Raw genomic sequence first — 17,328 nt, forward strand, 5'->3', positions numbered from 1 at the left:
ATTCAAAAATGTCGACAACATTATGAAAATATGAAGAAAAAAAACTTTTAGCTTTTCTAGAATCATTTTTGGGTCAGAAGCTGCTGTAATTTCTTCTAGTAAATTTGTACAAACATAACAAAGGGTTAAATTTAATTCAATAATAATAAATTAAATAACCAAAACAAGATTAAATTCATAAGAGTAACCTAACAAGACTAAAATTTAAACTAGTAGTGCTGGGGGATTCCTTTTCAGAAACACCCCTCCAAAAAATGGCGTATGCCGCTTATAAGCGAAAAGCACACGGTATTCTTTAGTAAAAGGCGAAAGAATAGTTCGCTATGTGCTTAACGCGCGGCTGCGTTATTTGCTGAGACATTCGCCGCCTTATTTTATAGTAGCGCTTGGCTACTCTTGTGTGTCTCGCTTCCGATGTGGGATATGCCACTCTTCAAACCAAATCTCTCTTCACTCCCTTCGACCAACTCTAATTTCCTCATCTTCATCGCCCCATTCAAGAATCACAGACTTCCCATGGCGAAGCAGCTTCAACACCTCATGATTCGCCTTCAATCCATCAGCAAGAAGCGCCTTCAACACCACCTTCGTAGTGGGATTTCGATGCCTTTCTTGTGTTGAAGATTGCGAAAACACTTGGAACATTTCAAGAAAAGTTTGCAAGCTGACGTTGGTGTTTTATCATCACTCGCTTCAACTCATCTTGTTTCCAAGCAATGGATTGAAAATCAAATTCCTTTTCATATTTCCCCAATGTGGATTCCAGCAAGATTTCTTCACCAAGTACTACCAATAAACTTGGAATAAATGCATCTTTAGGCTTTATCTTTACTGGTGGTTTTCTGATAGTACAATAATCTCAGCCCAGATCTCCAGAGGCTCCGGTTTCAGGTAGTGTTCAACGTGCTCAGATTCGCCTCTCGTGTTCAACAAGTATGAAATCAGAGTGCAAGAAGAATGTGGACTGAAGGGCCTTACATTGGTGTGCATCTAAGTGTGTGGATGAGGACAGGCTGCAAGCATCACCGGATTGGGAGACGAATACGACACCAGCATAGCCAAGGAACGGAGGTCTAAACCTTGCTCTGCCCTCTCAGTACACAAGAGGTAGCAAATGTGTGATTGATTGATTCATTGTTTAGATCAAAGAAAGGAAAAACACTTGACTTCAAACTACTACTCTATGTAGATTTGTGAAGGCCTTAGGGGCGCCTAGGAATGGGCACGTATAAATAGCAGGAGAGGAGCCGTTGGAGGCAGGCGCGCACTGCAGCCTCAAACGTAGCAACAAAGGAGACGTTTGCACGATGGAGAGAGCCTCACTCCATACCTCAACCGGTCCTCCATTCTTGCAGCCATAGACTACATTGTGTCTCTCAGCAACGATGTGTTCGTGCACTCACACGGGGTAACATGGAGCTGGCGATGCAGGGGCACCGAGTGTAAGTAGATAAGGCCTAACAAGAGCAGGAGCTGAGGCGTTGTGGAGAAGCTGCACAAGTACTAAATGAGCAACACGCATATACATATATATGATTATCTTTCTCAGCATCTAACACCACTTCAAATGTAAAAGGAGAATTGGCCATTTTGACTTGGTTCCAATCTCAGCAAAATGTGTTGGTACAACTTGTGTTTGTGTAACTTCATGTTGAGTTTCATTTAATACTTTTTGAGTTTATAATTTTTGTGGTGAATTGGTGTTTCTTTTGAGAATTTATATTATCACTATCTTATTAACACTAAAAATGATAAATATATTAAAAATGAAAATTGGGCCTAAGAGCATCCACAACCGTGCTCTTGCCAGCGGCACGGTTGTGGGCCAGACCCCACTTTTTCTGCCTGCTCTCTGGCAAGAGCACAACACCCACAGCTGTGCTCTTCCGCAAGGACGAGCACAATTAATTTAAAATTCAATTACACAAAAACATTTCCATAATACTAAAATTCATTAAAAAACCACAATAAATATTCCAAATTACAAATAAAATAAAAAAGACATAATTAAAATCCCAAAAATTAAAAATTACATAATTAAAATCATAAAAATTAAAAATTACATAATTAAAAAACTAAAAATTACATAATTAAACTCCTAAAAATTAAAAATTACATGATTATTGGCTAATATTACCCGAGGAAGACTACGCATCCGGCGGCACCAACCCCAATTGTTTTTTGAGACCCAATATCATGTCCTCGTGCGTTTGAAGTTGCGTGGGGGTCATAGTTGACCTATCGGCCATATTGAGTTGGGCCAAAAGGGCCCACAACGAGTTGTTCGGAGGTGGAGGTGGAACATAGGGTGCGGGTTCGGGGGCGGGGGCAGATGGAGTCGCGGCGCGACGGCGTTCGGCCGCCGCCTTCTTCCTTCCTTGCGGTCGGCGTCGGGAACCGCTTGGTCCGGCGTCGGGGCTACCCAAGTTAGCTTCGGCGAGTTGGCTAGCCACTTCTTCGCCGGCGTCGGATAGGGATGCCGACCGTGACCGTTTGGAGGAGCCGCTATAGGAGGATGTTACGCCTCCCAGATACTTCGGGTGCGTCCTCATTTCCTGCCAAACATTTAAGTACTTGAACGACTTACCGTTCATGGATTGGTAGGTGCTCAGCGCCGCAGTGATGATGTCGACCTCGCTCCGGCCGCTCCCGGCATTCCGCGACTCCTGGAGGAAATAGCCATTGAACTTGCCAATTTCATCGTTGGCTCGGCCGATGCAGTTGCGCACCATACTCTCGCTGCGCTCGATCGTTCCCGGCGGCCGGTTTGCATTGTACCGCCGAGAGACGCGCCACCAAAAGTGATCGCCGGATTGGTTCGTGCCAACCACCGCATCTTCGGAGATTTCCAAGTAGCCTTGAACAATCTATCCATCTCCGCCGGTGAGTACGGTGTGCGGACACCGGCGCGAGATGGAGGAGTCGGAGTTTGGGAAGGGACGGGAGGCCTAGGCTCCAGTGTCCACCCGTATCGCCTATCGGATGCACCTTGCTCGTCGACCGGGTATGGCCGGTAGCCACCCGGAGCGCTCGAATCTTGGGTGAGAGGAGGGGCCGAATAGTCCGTTTCCGGACTAGGAAATGGTTGTGAACCGAACCATTCGGGGTTCCAACCGTGGGAGCCCGTAGGGTTATCGTCTTGGCCGGACATAGTGATGTTGTATAGTATGAGATATTGAAGATGAAAATGGATATGAGAGAATGAAGATGAGAATTGTGTAGTTTGATGTGAATTTTTGGGAGTGAAATTGGGGGTATTTATAGATGAAAGTGAGTATTTTTGGGGTAAAAAATGAAAAAAAAATTAAAAAGCGGAAAAAAACGGTTATAAACGGATATATTTTTTTTGGGAAGTGAATTTTTTTTTATTTTTTATCGGTTTTTTTAATGAAAAATGATTTTTTAATTAAAAAAAAATAAACACATCGGCTATGCCGTTGACGAATCCCAGCGCGTCACGTCAGTTGTTCGCTGGCACGGCACTGCTCGATGCATCGAGCAGCGCCGTGGCGACGGACACCACCGTTGTGGATGCTCGAGCAGCGCCGTGCCAGTGGCGCGGACGGCCGTGGCGACGGACGCCACCGTTGTGGATGCTCTAAGATATCTAGCTTTCCACTTCATTTAATTACTATACTTATTTTATCAAGCACGTGCATTTTTGGGTGAAAGTGTAGAACGATTTCTTATTTTTGGGCAACAGTCATTTTCTGCAAAATTTCGACTCCCGAACGACGAATTTTTCTCTTCCCTCTCCGTGATACAATTCAATCACCCAGAAATCTATAAAGGTGGGAGCTAACCCATTAATATAATTTTGTGTATTGCATATGGGTTCTTGTTCTTATGGATCTTGATTTATCATTGGATCAAATCGTCTTTTCTTCTATCTCATTTAGATACTGAAATTTCGTGATGAATTGTTTATAGGCTGATGGAGTACGTACTAAACAAGCCCAACAGCAGTAAAGCCCATCAGCCTAAAGCCCAAGAAAGAGTATCAGTTCGGCATGACTAAAGAGTATCAGTCCGGCATGACTAAAGAGTTCAGTTCGGCACAACCAAAGAGTTCGGCTCCAGCCTACAGCTCGGTAAAAGCCAACCAATCAAACTCTGCTCTCAGGTCGGCATCAAGCTCTACTCTCAAATCGGCAAAAGCTGCTCGGCAATAATTCGGCAGTTCGGTCTCAGTATTCGACCGAACTAGGAGATAATGGACTCATGCAGGATCTCCACGACTTCCGTTACACCCACGATCTATTTAGTGGTGTCAAGCAGTCATTAACTCATGCAGGATAGTGGACCCATGCAAGGTCGCCACGATCTCCACGACATCCACTACCTAGCAAATGGTGCTGCATGCCACGATCTTGGTCCTTTGTATAAATAGAACCTAGATCAGATAGATAGGGTTAGACTCTCTCCCTCGCTCTCTAGAGAAAAAATATCAAATAGCAAGTTTGTATTTGTAAGCTGTAGAAAACAGATCAAGCAATACAACTCTGCCCTCTTTTCTTCCCGTGGACGTAGATTTACTTCAGTAAATCGAACCACGTAAAATCTCTGTGTCGTGATCTGTTTTCTCTACCAGCATTCACTAACATCAAAAATTCGCCGATCCATCACTGGCGCCGTCTGTGGGAAACAGAGAACCAAATTTGTGATAAAGCGGATTTTTGACCCTTTTTCCACCCCAGAAAAATGCATACCAGATCACACACTACCCATAATACCGTTCGTGATAACCGTGAGAAAGCTAGTCCAGCTCGCAGGTCTGAAAAACGGCCTCGGGAGACATCTACCTCCGGTTCTCACGAAGAAGGAACAAGCCACTCCAGGAGTCATCGCACCGAGTCTTCCCAGCAGCCCGATTTAAATGAAGCTGTCAAGCTGTTCTTGGCCGAGAAGCAGGAGGAGTTCTTAACCTTCCTGCAGAAGAGCCAACAGCCGGAGAAGACAACGACGGATTCTCCCTCCTCATCTAGGCATGAAAGTCACTACCGCAGTAGTGACGTGTCTTCCAGGAGAAAGAATCCTCAACCCCGACATGTTCCTGTTCCTCCTCGGTACCGGAACCACAGGAGAACTCCATCTCCTCCGTACCGAAGAGATGTCGGGTTCGCCATGTACGGAGCATTAAAGACTCCGTTCTCGGACGATATCACCCGAACTCCTTTGCCGCGGAACTACCGGACACCGTCAATGACTTATGATGGGTTGGTGGATCCTCATGACTTCCTGGGACGCTATCAGTATAACATGGCGAACCAGGGTCTCAATGAGGTCCATATGTGCAAGCTGTTCCCCGAGCTGCTTATCGGGAACGCGAGAAGGTGGTTCGACAGCCTTCCTCAAGGCAGCATTAGATCCTACCGAGATCTAATGGATGCTTTCCACAGGAGGTTCTTTCAGAAAGCGGAAGCCCGAATTACTTCGGCTCAGCTGCTTTCCATTCGTCAAGGTCGCGACGAAAAAATCAGCGACTTTATGACAAGATTCCACAAGGAATGCCTGCAAGTAGACGATCTCAACGATCTGCTTGTCATCTCGGCATTCCAAAATGGAATCCTGCCCGGAGCTCTCTACAGGAAGCTCGTTGAGTGCGGTCCGCAGACAGCTCAGGAAATGTGGGACATTGTGGACCAGTACTCCCGGGCCGATGAGGCAGACCGTCGCAAACGGTCGTTAGACAGCTCATCGTCCCGAGGAGACAGAAGGAAGCCCGATCATAGCGATCAGGGACATCCTCGCCGGACTCCATTTGAAAGAATTCAAAGGGCTCCGGTGCAAGACAGATTGGGACCCCGTCTCAATCCCGAGAAGCCGCCCGCTCAGTTCGTACCGCTGAACAAGTCAAGAGCGGAAATTTTCGAACTACATTCCGATATGTTCGAAAGACCAAAGCGGATGACGAAATCAGCCGCGCGGCGACCTCAGGATCAATATTGCTCCTTCCATCAAGCCCACGGTCACGATACCGAGGAGTGCCGAAATTTGGCTGCAGGTATTGATGTTCTTGTGAAAACAGGAACGTTAAAAAAATACCAAAGCAAGCAGCCGAAAAAGAACAAAAGGCAGAGAGGTGCGAACTGCAATTCTCAGGATCCGAAAAAGCATGAGGATCCCGAAGACGACGACGAGCCGCAATATGATGGAGTAATCCAGACTATTGATGCTCTCCCTGCCGGGAAGACTAAGTCGTCCCTAAAAGCAGAACGCAGAGGTTCCAATCAAGAGGAGCCAACACATAAAAGGCTGAAGAAAGACGAAGTGATTACATTTTCAGATGCCGATCCCGTCCCAGCCATCTCTCCTCACCAAGACGCTATTGTCATTCAAGCCGGAGTAGCAAACAAACTGATCCACAGAGTATTTGTGGATACAGGAGCGTCAGTCAGCATTCTTTTTAAAGAATGTTTCGATAAAATGGAAGTGGATCCAGCTCGGCTCAGTCCGGCTCCACTTCCTCTGAAAAGTTTCGCCCAGGAGGACACCCGCCCTGAAGGTATTATCAGCCTTCCGATCACGGTGGGAAAAGCGCCTACAAGCTCCAATACGATGATCGAGTTCTTTGTGGTGAAAGCTCGGTCCCCGTACAACATCATCCTGGGGAGAGACTGGCTCAACACAGTTCGGGCCGTTTGCTCTACTTATCACCTCACCATCAAGATCCCCACTAAAGGTGGGATAGCGGTCATCCGAGGTGATCAAAAGAGAGCAAAAGAATGTCTGCAGATTGCGCTTAAAAGTGCCGAGCAATCAGTTCGGCACCATCAAGCATAGCAATCACAGCAACCGGAGTCAGAGGCAAGCGAGATGACCGAAGTCACTTCAGAGCCGAACTCAATGACCGTTCAGTTATACGAAGATGATCCATCCAGAGCGGTCAAGATCGGCTTCGCAGGAACGCCTCTACTCCGGGAAAAGACCATTCAGCTCCTCAAGGAGTACAAAGATGTCTTTGCATGGTCTCCGTTGGACATGACCGGAGTGCCCCCCGAGGTAATCACTCATCGGTTAAATATTGATCCTTCAATACGGCCAGTAAAACAGAAGCAAAGACTCTTTGCGGCAGAAAGAAGCCAAGTCATCCATGACGAAGTCCGCCAATTACTAAAAGCGGATGTACTATTCGAGGTGAAATATCCTTCTTGGGTGGCTAATCCTGTGATGATCAAGAAAAAAGAAGGAGGATGGCGGATGTGCATAGATTTTACCGATCTAAACAAGCACTGTCCTAAAGATTGCTATCCCCTTCCGAATATAGATAAAAAAGTAGAAGCTTTGATCGGCTTCGAAATTTTCTGTTTTCTTGATTTATACAAAGGATATCACCAAGTATTGATGGATGAGAGTGACGCTCCGAAAACAGCTTTCATTACCGATTTCGGCATTTTCGCTTATAAAAAGATGCCATTCGGTTTAAAGAATGCCGGAGCCACTTATCAAAGGATGGTAGACAAGCTTTTTCGGCACCTAATCGGAAAACAGGTTGAAGTGTATGTCGACGACATAGTTGTCAAAAGCAAAAGCACTTCGGAGTATGAAGACAACCTCAAATCCACTCTCAACGTGCTCCGAAAAGCCAACCTCAAACTCAACCCCCAAAAATGTACCTTTTTGGTAGATTCGGGAAAGTTTCTGGGTTGTTGGGTTTCAAAGGACGGACTCAAGGCAAACCCCTCAAAAGTTCAAGTCGTTCAGAACATGGCAATGCCGAAGTCCATACATGACGTGCAAAGGCTAACCGGATGTCTAGCCGCACTGAATCGATTCCTTTCCCAAGCAGCCGAAAAGCAACTGCCGTTCTTCAAGGTGTTGAAAAAGGCACCAAAGTTCGAGTGGGGAGCCGAGCAGAAAAAGGCCTTTGACGAGCTCAAAAGTTATCTAGCCGAGCTTCCTATTCTCTCTGCTCCAACCGAAGCCGAAGTAATATTCTTATACTTAGCGGCATCAGATCAAACCATCAGCGCGGTGCTTGTACGAGAAGAAGGCCTAAAGCAGTTTCCCATCTACTTTACAAGCCGAGCATTAAGAGGTCCAGAAACAAGGTATCAACCTCTGGAAAAAATTGCTCTGGCGTTAGTAAATGCAGCAAGGAGACTGCGGCCATACTTCTATGCTCACAAGGTATGCGTCTTAACCGATCTGCCTCTTCGGCAAGTTTTGACCAAGCCAGAAGCATCAGGCAGAATCGCCAAATGGGCCATAGAGCTGGGAGAACACTCAATCGAGTACCTACCTCGGAAAGCCATCAAGGGACAAGCCTTGGCAGATTTTCTTGCAGAGGCCAAGTTCGATAAAGCAATCCCTGTCATTGCCGAACAGAAAAATTCTGCCAATGCCGAACTAGCTCAGCCCTTGGAATCCGAAGAAGAGCCGCCGGACTGCTGGAGCGGATTCGTAGATGGAGCTTCGAATAAAACGGGAAGTGGAGCTGGTATTCTGCTTATCGCTCCCGATGGACACGAGGTAACCTATTCACTTCGGTTCTCATTCCCAACCACTAATAACGAAGCCGAATACGAAGCCCTCCTTGCCGGACTCCAGTTAGCGCAAAGTCTGCTCGTCAAATCTCTCAAAGTCCATTGTGATTCACAAGTCATAGTAAATCACATGTTGGGTACAAGTGAAGCTCGTGACGAGAGAATGAAGAAGTATTTGGACAAAGCGCAAAGCATCAGCCGAAGTTTCTCTTATTTTCGGATAATCCGCATTCCCTGAGCGGAAAATAGCCGAGCAGATACCTTAAGTAAGTTGGCCTCAGATCCGAGCTCAAAGGCGGAAGAATTAATGCATCGAAGCATTGATGAAGCCGAGGTACATTCAGTATCCAGCTCGCCGAACTGGATGACGCCGATCTTGCAGTATCTGGATCAAGGACAATTGCCCGAGGATAAGAGAGAAGCTCGGAAGATCACATGCCGAGCACTTCGGTACGAACTTCATGAAGGAGTCCTCTTTAGAAAGTCTTACCTCCAGCCGTTATTGCGGTGCGTAGGACCAGAAGAGACGGACTACATCCTCAGAGAAGTTCATGAAGGATCGTGCGGTAGCCACATCGGAGCCAGAGCTTTAGCTAAAAAAGTTCTGAGATGGGGATATTATTGGCCAACCATGGTACAAGAGGCAGTGCAGCTCGTCAAGACATGCCCGAAGTGCCAAATCCATGCAAATATCCCAAGGATGCCGCAGACCGATCTATCCACTATGCAAAGCCCTTGGCCTTTTATGCAATGGGGTATAGACATAGTAGGACCACTACCACAAGCTCCTCGGCAAATGAAATTCCTTATCGTTGCCGTGGACTACTTCACGAAGTGGGTGGAAGCTGAACCATTAGCTACGATAACGAGCTCGAAGGCATTGGATTTCGTCTGGAAGAACATAGTGTGCCGATTTGGCATACCCCACATCCTCATCTCGGATAACGGGACTCAGTTCACCGACAAGACGTTCAAGAATTGGTGCCAAGAGCTGAATATTCAACAGCGGTTCACTTCGGTCTCTCATCCACAAGCAAACGGACAAACGGAGGTAACAAATCGTATCCTGGTGAAAGGGTTAAAAGCTCGGTTAGAACAAGCCAAAGGACAATGGGTAGAAAATCTCCCTCAAGTCCTATGGTCCTACCGAACTACACCCACAACCTCCAACGGTGAAACTCCGTACAGTCTGGTGTACGGCACTGAAGCCGTAATTCCGGTGGAGATCGGCGTACCCAGTCCCCGAACTCTAAATTTCTCAGCAGAAATGAATGACGACGGACTGAGAGCCGAGCTAGATCTTGCCGAAGAAAGAAGAGAATTGGCATGCATAAAAGCAGCCAAGTACAAGGAGCAAGTAGCCCGGTATTACAACCAAAGGGTGAAGAAGCTGCAATTTCAAGTGGGAGATCTCGTTTTGAGAAACAACGAAGTAAGCCGAGCAGAAAAGCTGGGCAAGCTCGAACCCACATGGGAAGGTCCGTATCGGGTGTCAGAAGTCCTCGGCAAAGGGTCTTACAAATTGGCTCACATGTCAGGAGAACAGGTACCCCGAACATGGCACATTTCCAACCTCAAAAAGTTCCATTTGTAAGAGACAGTCCGGTCAGTCAGTCTTGAGTCCTGTTCGGTCAATGTGCTTTATTTGGTTTGCTTGGTCTTTGTTTGTCTCTATGTGCTTTTTATTTGTCTATATGCGTTTTGTCTGTCTATGTGCGTGTCGTCTCTTACAAATGTTACTGAGGTATCTTGTTCTTCGAAGGCTGATCCCCTTCTTAGAACATATACAAGCCAACGATTGTGAAGTCAAAGCTTCTACAGAAGATACAAGACCACAATTCAGCTTAAACAAGCAGTTCGTCTGAAACGAGCTGCAACAAGCCAACGATTGTGAGTCAAAGCTTCTACAGAAGATACAAGACCACAATTCAGCTTAAACAAGCAGTTCGTCTGAAACGAGCTGCAACAAGCCAACGATTGAGTCAAAGCTTCTACAGAAGATACAAGACCACAATTCAGCTTAAACAAGCAGTTCGTCTGAAACGAGCTGCAATAAGCCAACGATTGTGAAGTCCAAGCTTCTAAAGAGGATACAAGACCACAATTCGGCTTAAGAATCAAGCACTTCGTCTGAAACGAACTGCAACGAAAGTCCGATTCTCGCGATAAAACTTGCCTGAATTAGGACAAGGGAAAGTCCGATCCACGCGATAAAACTCGCCGAATTAGGACAAGGGAAAGTCCGATCCCCGAATTAGGACAACGGAAAGTCCGATCCGAGCGATAAAACTCGCCAAATTAGGACACAAGCTTAGTCCGGTCAAAGGTGTTTATTTCATCAGACCAAAGACGAGTTCGGTCAAAGAAGAGTTCACTTCATAAGACCGAGGACAAACATCAACTTACCCCGTACCTTTATCCAGAATGCCGAAGTGATTCACTTCGCTTTCCGGGGGGGGTAGTGATGGAGTACGTACTAAACAAGCCCAACAGCAGTAAAGCCCATCAGCCTAAAGCCCAAGAAAGAGTATCAGTTCGGCATGACTAAAGAGTATCAGTCCGGCATGACTAAAGAGTTCAGTTCGGCACAACCAAAGAGTTCGGCTCCAGCCTACAGCTCGGTAAAAGCCAACCAATCAAACTCTGCTCTCAGGTCGGCATCAAGCTCTACTCTCAGATCGGCAAAAGCTGCTCGGCAATAATTCGGCAGTTCGGTCTCAGTATTCGACCGAACTAGGAGATAATGGACTCATGCAGGATCTCCACGACTTCCGTTACACCCACGATCTATTTAGTGGTGTCAAGCAGTCATTAACTCATGCAGGATAGTGGACCCATGCAAGGTCGCCACGATCTCCACGACATCCACTACCTAGCAAATGGTGCTGCATGCCACGATCTTGGTCCTTTGTATAAATAGAACCTAGATCAGATAGATAGGGTTAGACTCTCTCCCTCGCTCTCTAGAGAAAAAATATCAAATAGCAAGTTTGTATTTGTAAGCTGTAGAAAACAGATCAAGCAATACAACTCTGCCCTCTTTTCTTCCCGTGGACGTAGATTTACTTCAGTAAATCGAACCACGTAAAATCTCTGTGTCGTGATCTGTTTTCTCTACCAGCATTCACTAACATCAAAAATTCGCCGATCCATCATAGGCCATTTTCCGATGGGTTGTAGGAGATATCTAAGAGAAAACCATGAAAAAAAATGTTAAGCGCATTACAAATTTCTTTTTACAGTATCTACACCTTCAATTTTTCTGTGGAATTGTTTGTGGTTTCAGGGTTTTGCTTAGGATTGTAGTCTCATATGTATAAGGGTTTCTCCTCTCTTCGCTATCCGAGCTCATTTATGCTTAATTACCTATTCTAGTCCTGTTTTTGTGTTTACAGAGCTGAGAGTTTTTTCTTCTATTCAATATATGTGGATAGTATGTAACTAGTATTAGTTCTAAAACTTTGAAGTTGTGATACTTTCCCAAAAAATCTTGATATGCTGCCTGTTTTAAACCAATTCAAATTGCAATGTTTAGAATTTAACTTCTGAGTTTTATGAGGCTTTCATGCTTTCAGTGTAAACTGAGATTGAATAATGATTGACATGGAGAATCTGTTACGGTGCATCACAAGTTGTTTGTGGTCGACCGGCTATATACTAGTATTATTTTTGCTCTTATAATCGACATGCTAACGGTAATGGTCTTTTAACAAGATGAGAATAATGTCCTATCTGGTTCACTATCAGATGATGGACAAAATCCCGGCGTCTAACTTAGTATACAAATTTGTCTGTGCATTTGGCCTTTTGCAACTCTTAGTGTTACATCTTCAAAACCACAAGCCACGATTGCTTGCTTCTCGTATAGATTTGTAATTGATATCATCATTTTGCCATTCCACCTTTTGTTTTGTTTTCTGTTTGCTTGTAATCTTCTCTTTCAGTGCTCAGTATTTCACTAAGTTAGGCCTGAATCTGAATTACAAACACTTCAGGGGTCCTGAGTTGCCGACTCTTCTATGGCTTCTTTTAGAGCGTTCTTGAACAGTCCTGTTGGCCCAAAAACAACTCACTTTTGGGGCCCTGTTGCTAACTGGGGTTTCGTCATTGCTGTAAGATTCTCCACCTGTATGAAAAATGATGAATTTAATTTGCATTCATGCTCAATTGTTTCGATTCGTTTCATTATGCAGGGACTAGTAGACATGAAAAAACCTCCGGAAATGATTTCTGGCAATATGACTGGAGGTTTGGAGTTGGATTTCGCAGATTGGTTTTCTATCTTAAAATATGTCCCAACGAATTTGTTTCTACTTCATTCTTTCTGTGTTTAACGATGCAGCAATGTGCGTATATTCTGCATTGTTCATGAGGTTTGCTTGGATGGTTCAGCCGCGCAACTACCTGTTACTTGCCTGCCATGCTTCAAATGAGACCGTGCAACTCTATCAACTCTCCCGCTGGGCCAAGGGTCAAGGGTAAGCTCTGACCCGAGGCTCCTAGCTATATGTCTTGAGAAACACGCGTGTCTGATCATATATTGTGAACTAACAGTGCAACTGATGTTCGTCTTCATGGCTAGGTACTTGGGAGAGAAGAAAGCCGAGGCCTCGCCTCAGTGAATAGAATGGTAGTGCTTTGTGTTCTTGCTAGAGCTGAAATCTCAGCTTACCTTCCGTCTGCAACAATGGAAATGGAGAACAAAAGGCTTGTATATCATTCAAATTTGTTTTTATTTTTCCTCAAAACTCCCTCTAGACTTGTGTGTATCAAAGATTTACCAAATCAAGCTTAGATTTCTACTTATGTGAAGATGTTTTTTTTACAGTGTTGTTCAATTGCTCGTATTTCTTAATTCATACCTATCATGTATGTCTAAGTTTTTCGTAAAGGCATTGCATGAATTGACTCGTTGGATCAATTGTCCCAGCATCCAAGGTGCTTATAATCAGCACCGGGAATATTCATTGGGTTTGTCGGTTAATACCCTTGGTCTAACAAAAAAATACATAAATATTGATTCTTCATTTATTTCGTGACTATGGTGACTCAAATCCCGATTTATCGATTGGGATTGACACATCTAACTAGTCAAGTTTCATGATGTGAAGTTTCATAATTAAGTTCCATGGTGCGAAAGCATCGAAGAAAAGACTAAATTAAGCTTGAATTACTGATTGAGATAAAAACTTGTTACTAAGAATAGCTCCTCCTCGGGGTAAAAACTTACTGATTAAGAATAGCTTGAATTAAGTTCCTTCTTACTGATTGAGATAAAAACTAAGGATGTCCACTGTAAGGCGGACACGCCCAATAGCCCCGCTCCAATTTTTGTCCATAGCCCCAATTTTGTTGTCCATAGCCCCAAAATTTTATTTCCGCCACTATAGTGGACAACTCCAATAGCCCCCAAATTTTATAATCAATTTTCATTTTTAAATATTTTTTAGTTTCAATCAAGTGTAATTTAAATAATCGCAGTATAAATAACTAGAATACGAGGTAATTAGGCCCGAATATTCGTTGTATTGCAAACCGGTAAAATTATACAACGAATAATTAAAATAAAATACAACTACAAAACTCCGGCACCGTCTACTCGGTGTCGGAGTCGGCTTCCTCGTCTTCCTCTTCTTCTTCTTCTTCTTCTTCTCCTCCTCCTCTCTCGCTGCTGCCGGCCTCGGTATCCCCAGGCGCATTATCAACCAACCATAGTCGACTCTCAAGCCGATTGATGAGCCTCTTGTAGACGTTCCTGACGTACGGGTCAGTTTCACCTGCGTATGACCTGCATACGTCTTGCAGTTGTTGCATCAACGTTACGTCTATGCTATTGGCCAATACCTCGTGGGGTTGCACCGTGGGCTGTGGGATTGGGGCAGACTGGGGGATGCGCGATCCGGACGCGGCCGCCGTTTGGCGTGAGGCACTTCTACCCCCTCTGGCTTTGCGGATAGCGGCCTGTTGTCCCATGGGCCGTCGTAGCCTAATGTGAGTCGCGGCTGGCTCTTCGACTTGCTCGTCGGACCGCTCGAACTCGTGCGAGCCGCTCCCACTACTGTATTCCCGGGCAAGGTTGTGCCTTGTGCGCTTCGGGCCAGGAGCTGTTTCCACCTCGTTCGCCACGATCGACCTGAATTTCGGACAATCCGCGAGGACAAGATACTCCTCCCACAAGGTGAACTTCGGCTGGCCCGTCTTGTGGTATTGGCCCTCCGACAGGGTCTTAACATCTGCTACGCTTCGGCCACTCTCGGCGTGGCGAAGGTTGTTCTCGTATATGGACGCGAACAGCTTGGTAGCCCGCAGTATCCTACCGAACTTTTTTTGGATCTGTTCTGGGTCGCGCTTCTCGGCGCCGTCGGGCTTTAATTCCTCGTATGCCAACATGACGCGCCTCCAAAAACTCCCCGACTCCTGATCGGTACCCACCACGGGGTCCGAAGTGATAGAATCCCACGCCTTCGCCACGGCAATGATCTCGTCTTTGCTGTATGGCTTGCCGCGGCTGGACCGCTCGGGCTGATCACCGCTGCCGCCAGCGCCACTACCCTCGCTACTCGCAATGCCGGGGCAGCTGCCCGAGTGTCCACCGACGTTGCCGGAGCCACGACTGCCGCCTCCGCCCCTAGGGCCTCTGCCCCTACCGCCACCAGAGCCCCGACTGCCGCTACCTCCTCGGGTCGGAACGGGTGTTTCCACCCGCGCTGCCGGCCTATCTGGGATGCCGGAACTGAGCAGACCCAGCATAGTATCAAATGCGTCTTGATCTGCTTCGGTGATCGGAGATTGGCTGGCTTGGAAAGGGGAACCCGGCCGCGGCAGGTGAAGCGCGTCTAGGTTGGGTCGGTAATCTCCAAAAGCGGAACGACTCAGATTCCGATGTAAAGCGGGCGGCGTTAGTGAGGATCTCCACGACTGAGATGGAGGAAGGGGTGGACTCGATGCCCACGGTGGTGGAGATTGATTCCAACTCCAAGGCTGTGACGGGGCCGCATATCCGCCAAATCCCGACGGCTGAGAAGCATATCCGCCAATACCCGATGGCGGCGAATGATGGGCCGACGGCTGAGATGGATTGCTGTCATATCCCAATTCCTCAGTGTCAGGTGATTCGTCGTCTCCTCGGTGCATTTTGTAGAGAGTGTTTTTGTAGAAAGTAGGTGTATGGATTTTGTGAAAATGGGAGTGGGGGAAGAGGGGGAGTGGTATTTATAGATGAAAAAACGAAAAAAAAAATTCAAAAAATGCGGCTATAGCCGCGGCGGATATCCGCCACTATAATAGCCGCGGCTATAGCCGCGCCTATACAGCCACCGCCGCGTCCTCGCCCCACTCGCGGCGAAGCCTCGTCCGCGGCCCTCCCCCCACCAGCCGCGTCCACCTTATAGTGGACGCTCTTAGAGCATCTCCAATAAGAATAGCTCAGCCACAAACTCCTCCTGCCACATCATCAGCACTAAAACTCCTCCTGCTACATCATCAGGACAAGCAACTGGACAAACAATAGCCCAGCCACAATAAACAATATTATTAAAAATAAATAATTAACAATCACACAAAATACAAAATTAAATTTACGACACATATACGGAAAAATTCAATATTAATATTAAAATTTTAAAAAGTACATTAATTAAAAAAAATACATTAACAAAAAAAATACATTAATTTTAAAAAAAACTCCTACTCCACGCACGTGCCCCCCTCTGCCTCACGCCTCGCCGTCGTCGTCGCCATTGTCGCCGCTATCCTGGACCCCAAATATGCGGCATCTGAGCCAGCGTCTGAGCCCCCCACCTGTGCCGCGGCGGCAGTCAAATCGGCTTGCATACTCACGAGCAGTGCGTGAAAAAAACTCTTCTCCTCGGGGTTAGTGGCATTCTTCCAGTCAGATACATCTGAGCCCGCGTTTGTTGACGCGCCAAGAAGACGAGGTCGGCTGTCGGGCTGCCAACAGTGGGGGATGGCGACTGGACCTCCTCGGACCTCTGGCGAGCCTGTTGCGCCCGCCTTTGACCAACCGGGTGAGTGCGGCGAGTAAACGCGGGAGGGGACGGGGTCTCCTGAGCATCTTCGGGGAGGTCGTGGGAACCGCCGCTGCAGCCGCCGGCGTAATCACCGGTATAGTTCAGGCGCTGCTTCTTCGGCCAACCAGCATCGACTCCTGCCCGAAACTTCTCGGAGTCCATTAGCACCAGGTAGCAGTTCCAGTAGGTGAACTCCTTGTAAAGCCCGGGCACGAGGAACTCTTTCTCCGCCATCCTCCTGCAGTCCTCGTCAGTTTGGCCACTGGACTGCATTCGGAGGGCGTTGGTGTACAAGCCCGAAAATCGAGAGACCCTTTGTCGGATTCGGTCCCACCCCATCCGGCACTCCTTCCCGTTGCGTGGCCTCCCATCCGGGCAAAATGCCTTGTAAGCTGCTGATATCTTAGCCCACAAGTTGACGATCCTCTGATTGTTCGAGGCGAGGGGATCATCACAAACACTCACCCACGCCTTGGACAGCGCGACGTTCTCCGCGTCCGTCCACTTCCTCCATGCCGAGCTGTCGTCACCAGCTGGCTGCGACGACTCGCCGACCACCCTCTTCCCCTTCTTCTTCTTGGGCGCGCCCCGACCCCGCCCTACTCCCCCCGTTTGAACTGGAGTGTCCGCATCCCCGAGATCTATCTCCAACTCCTCTAGGGAGAAAGTCTCAATCCCAGTGAACTGCGTCTCCGCTGGGGTCGATGTGTGCGAAGAAGCAGTAACAAAATCAAAACTAGGGCGATAGACGTTGTCTCCCCCCCTCGGCGTCCCCTGCATCCCCGGGTACTTTGGCGTCATCTGCATCCCGG

The 17,328-nt window shown here is 47.0% G+C and overlaps 1 protein-coding gene and 1 non-coding gene across 2 annotated transcripts; one reads left to right on the plus strand and one right to left on the minus strand.

Moving 5' to 3' along the window:
- Positions 1-225: 225 nt before the first annotated feature.
- On the minus strand, positions 226-342 carry LOC121763117. Its single transcript, XR_006042363.1, has one exon. It is a non-coding gene; the product is annotated as a U5 spliceosomal RNA (small nuclear RNA).
- A 3,311-nt stretch (positions 343-3,653) lies between these two features.
- LOC121761289 (mitochondrial pyruvate carrier 1-like) lies at positions 3,654-13,292 on the plus strand. The gene is made up of 5 exons (XM_042156934.1): positions 3,654-3,791; positions 12,482-12,598; positions 12,680-12,734; positions 12,829-12,964; positions 13,069-13,292. Exons 2-5 carry the CDS (start codon positions 12,506-12,508, stop codon positions 13,106-13,108), a joined length of 324 nt encoding a protein of 107 aa, XP_042012868.1. The 5' UTR covers positions 3,654-3,791; positions 12,482-12,505; the 3' UTR covers positions 13,109-13,292.
- Positions 13,293-17,328: the final 4,036 nt, after the last annotated feature.

Source organism: Salvia splendens, chromosome 13 (genome assembly GCF_004379255.2).
Source record: "Salvia splendens isolate huo1 chromosome 13, SspV2, whole genome shotgun sequence".
In the NCBI taxonomy this organism is placed as follows: Eukaryota; Viridiplantae; Streptophyta; class Magnoliopsida; order Lamiales; family Lamiaceae; genus Salvia; species Salvia splendens.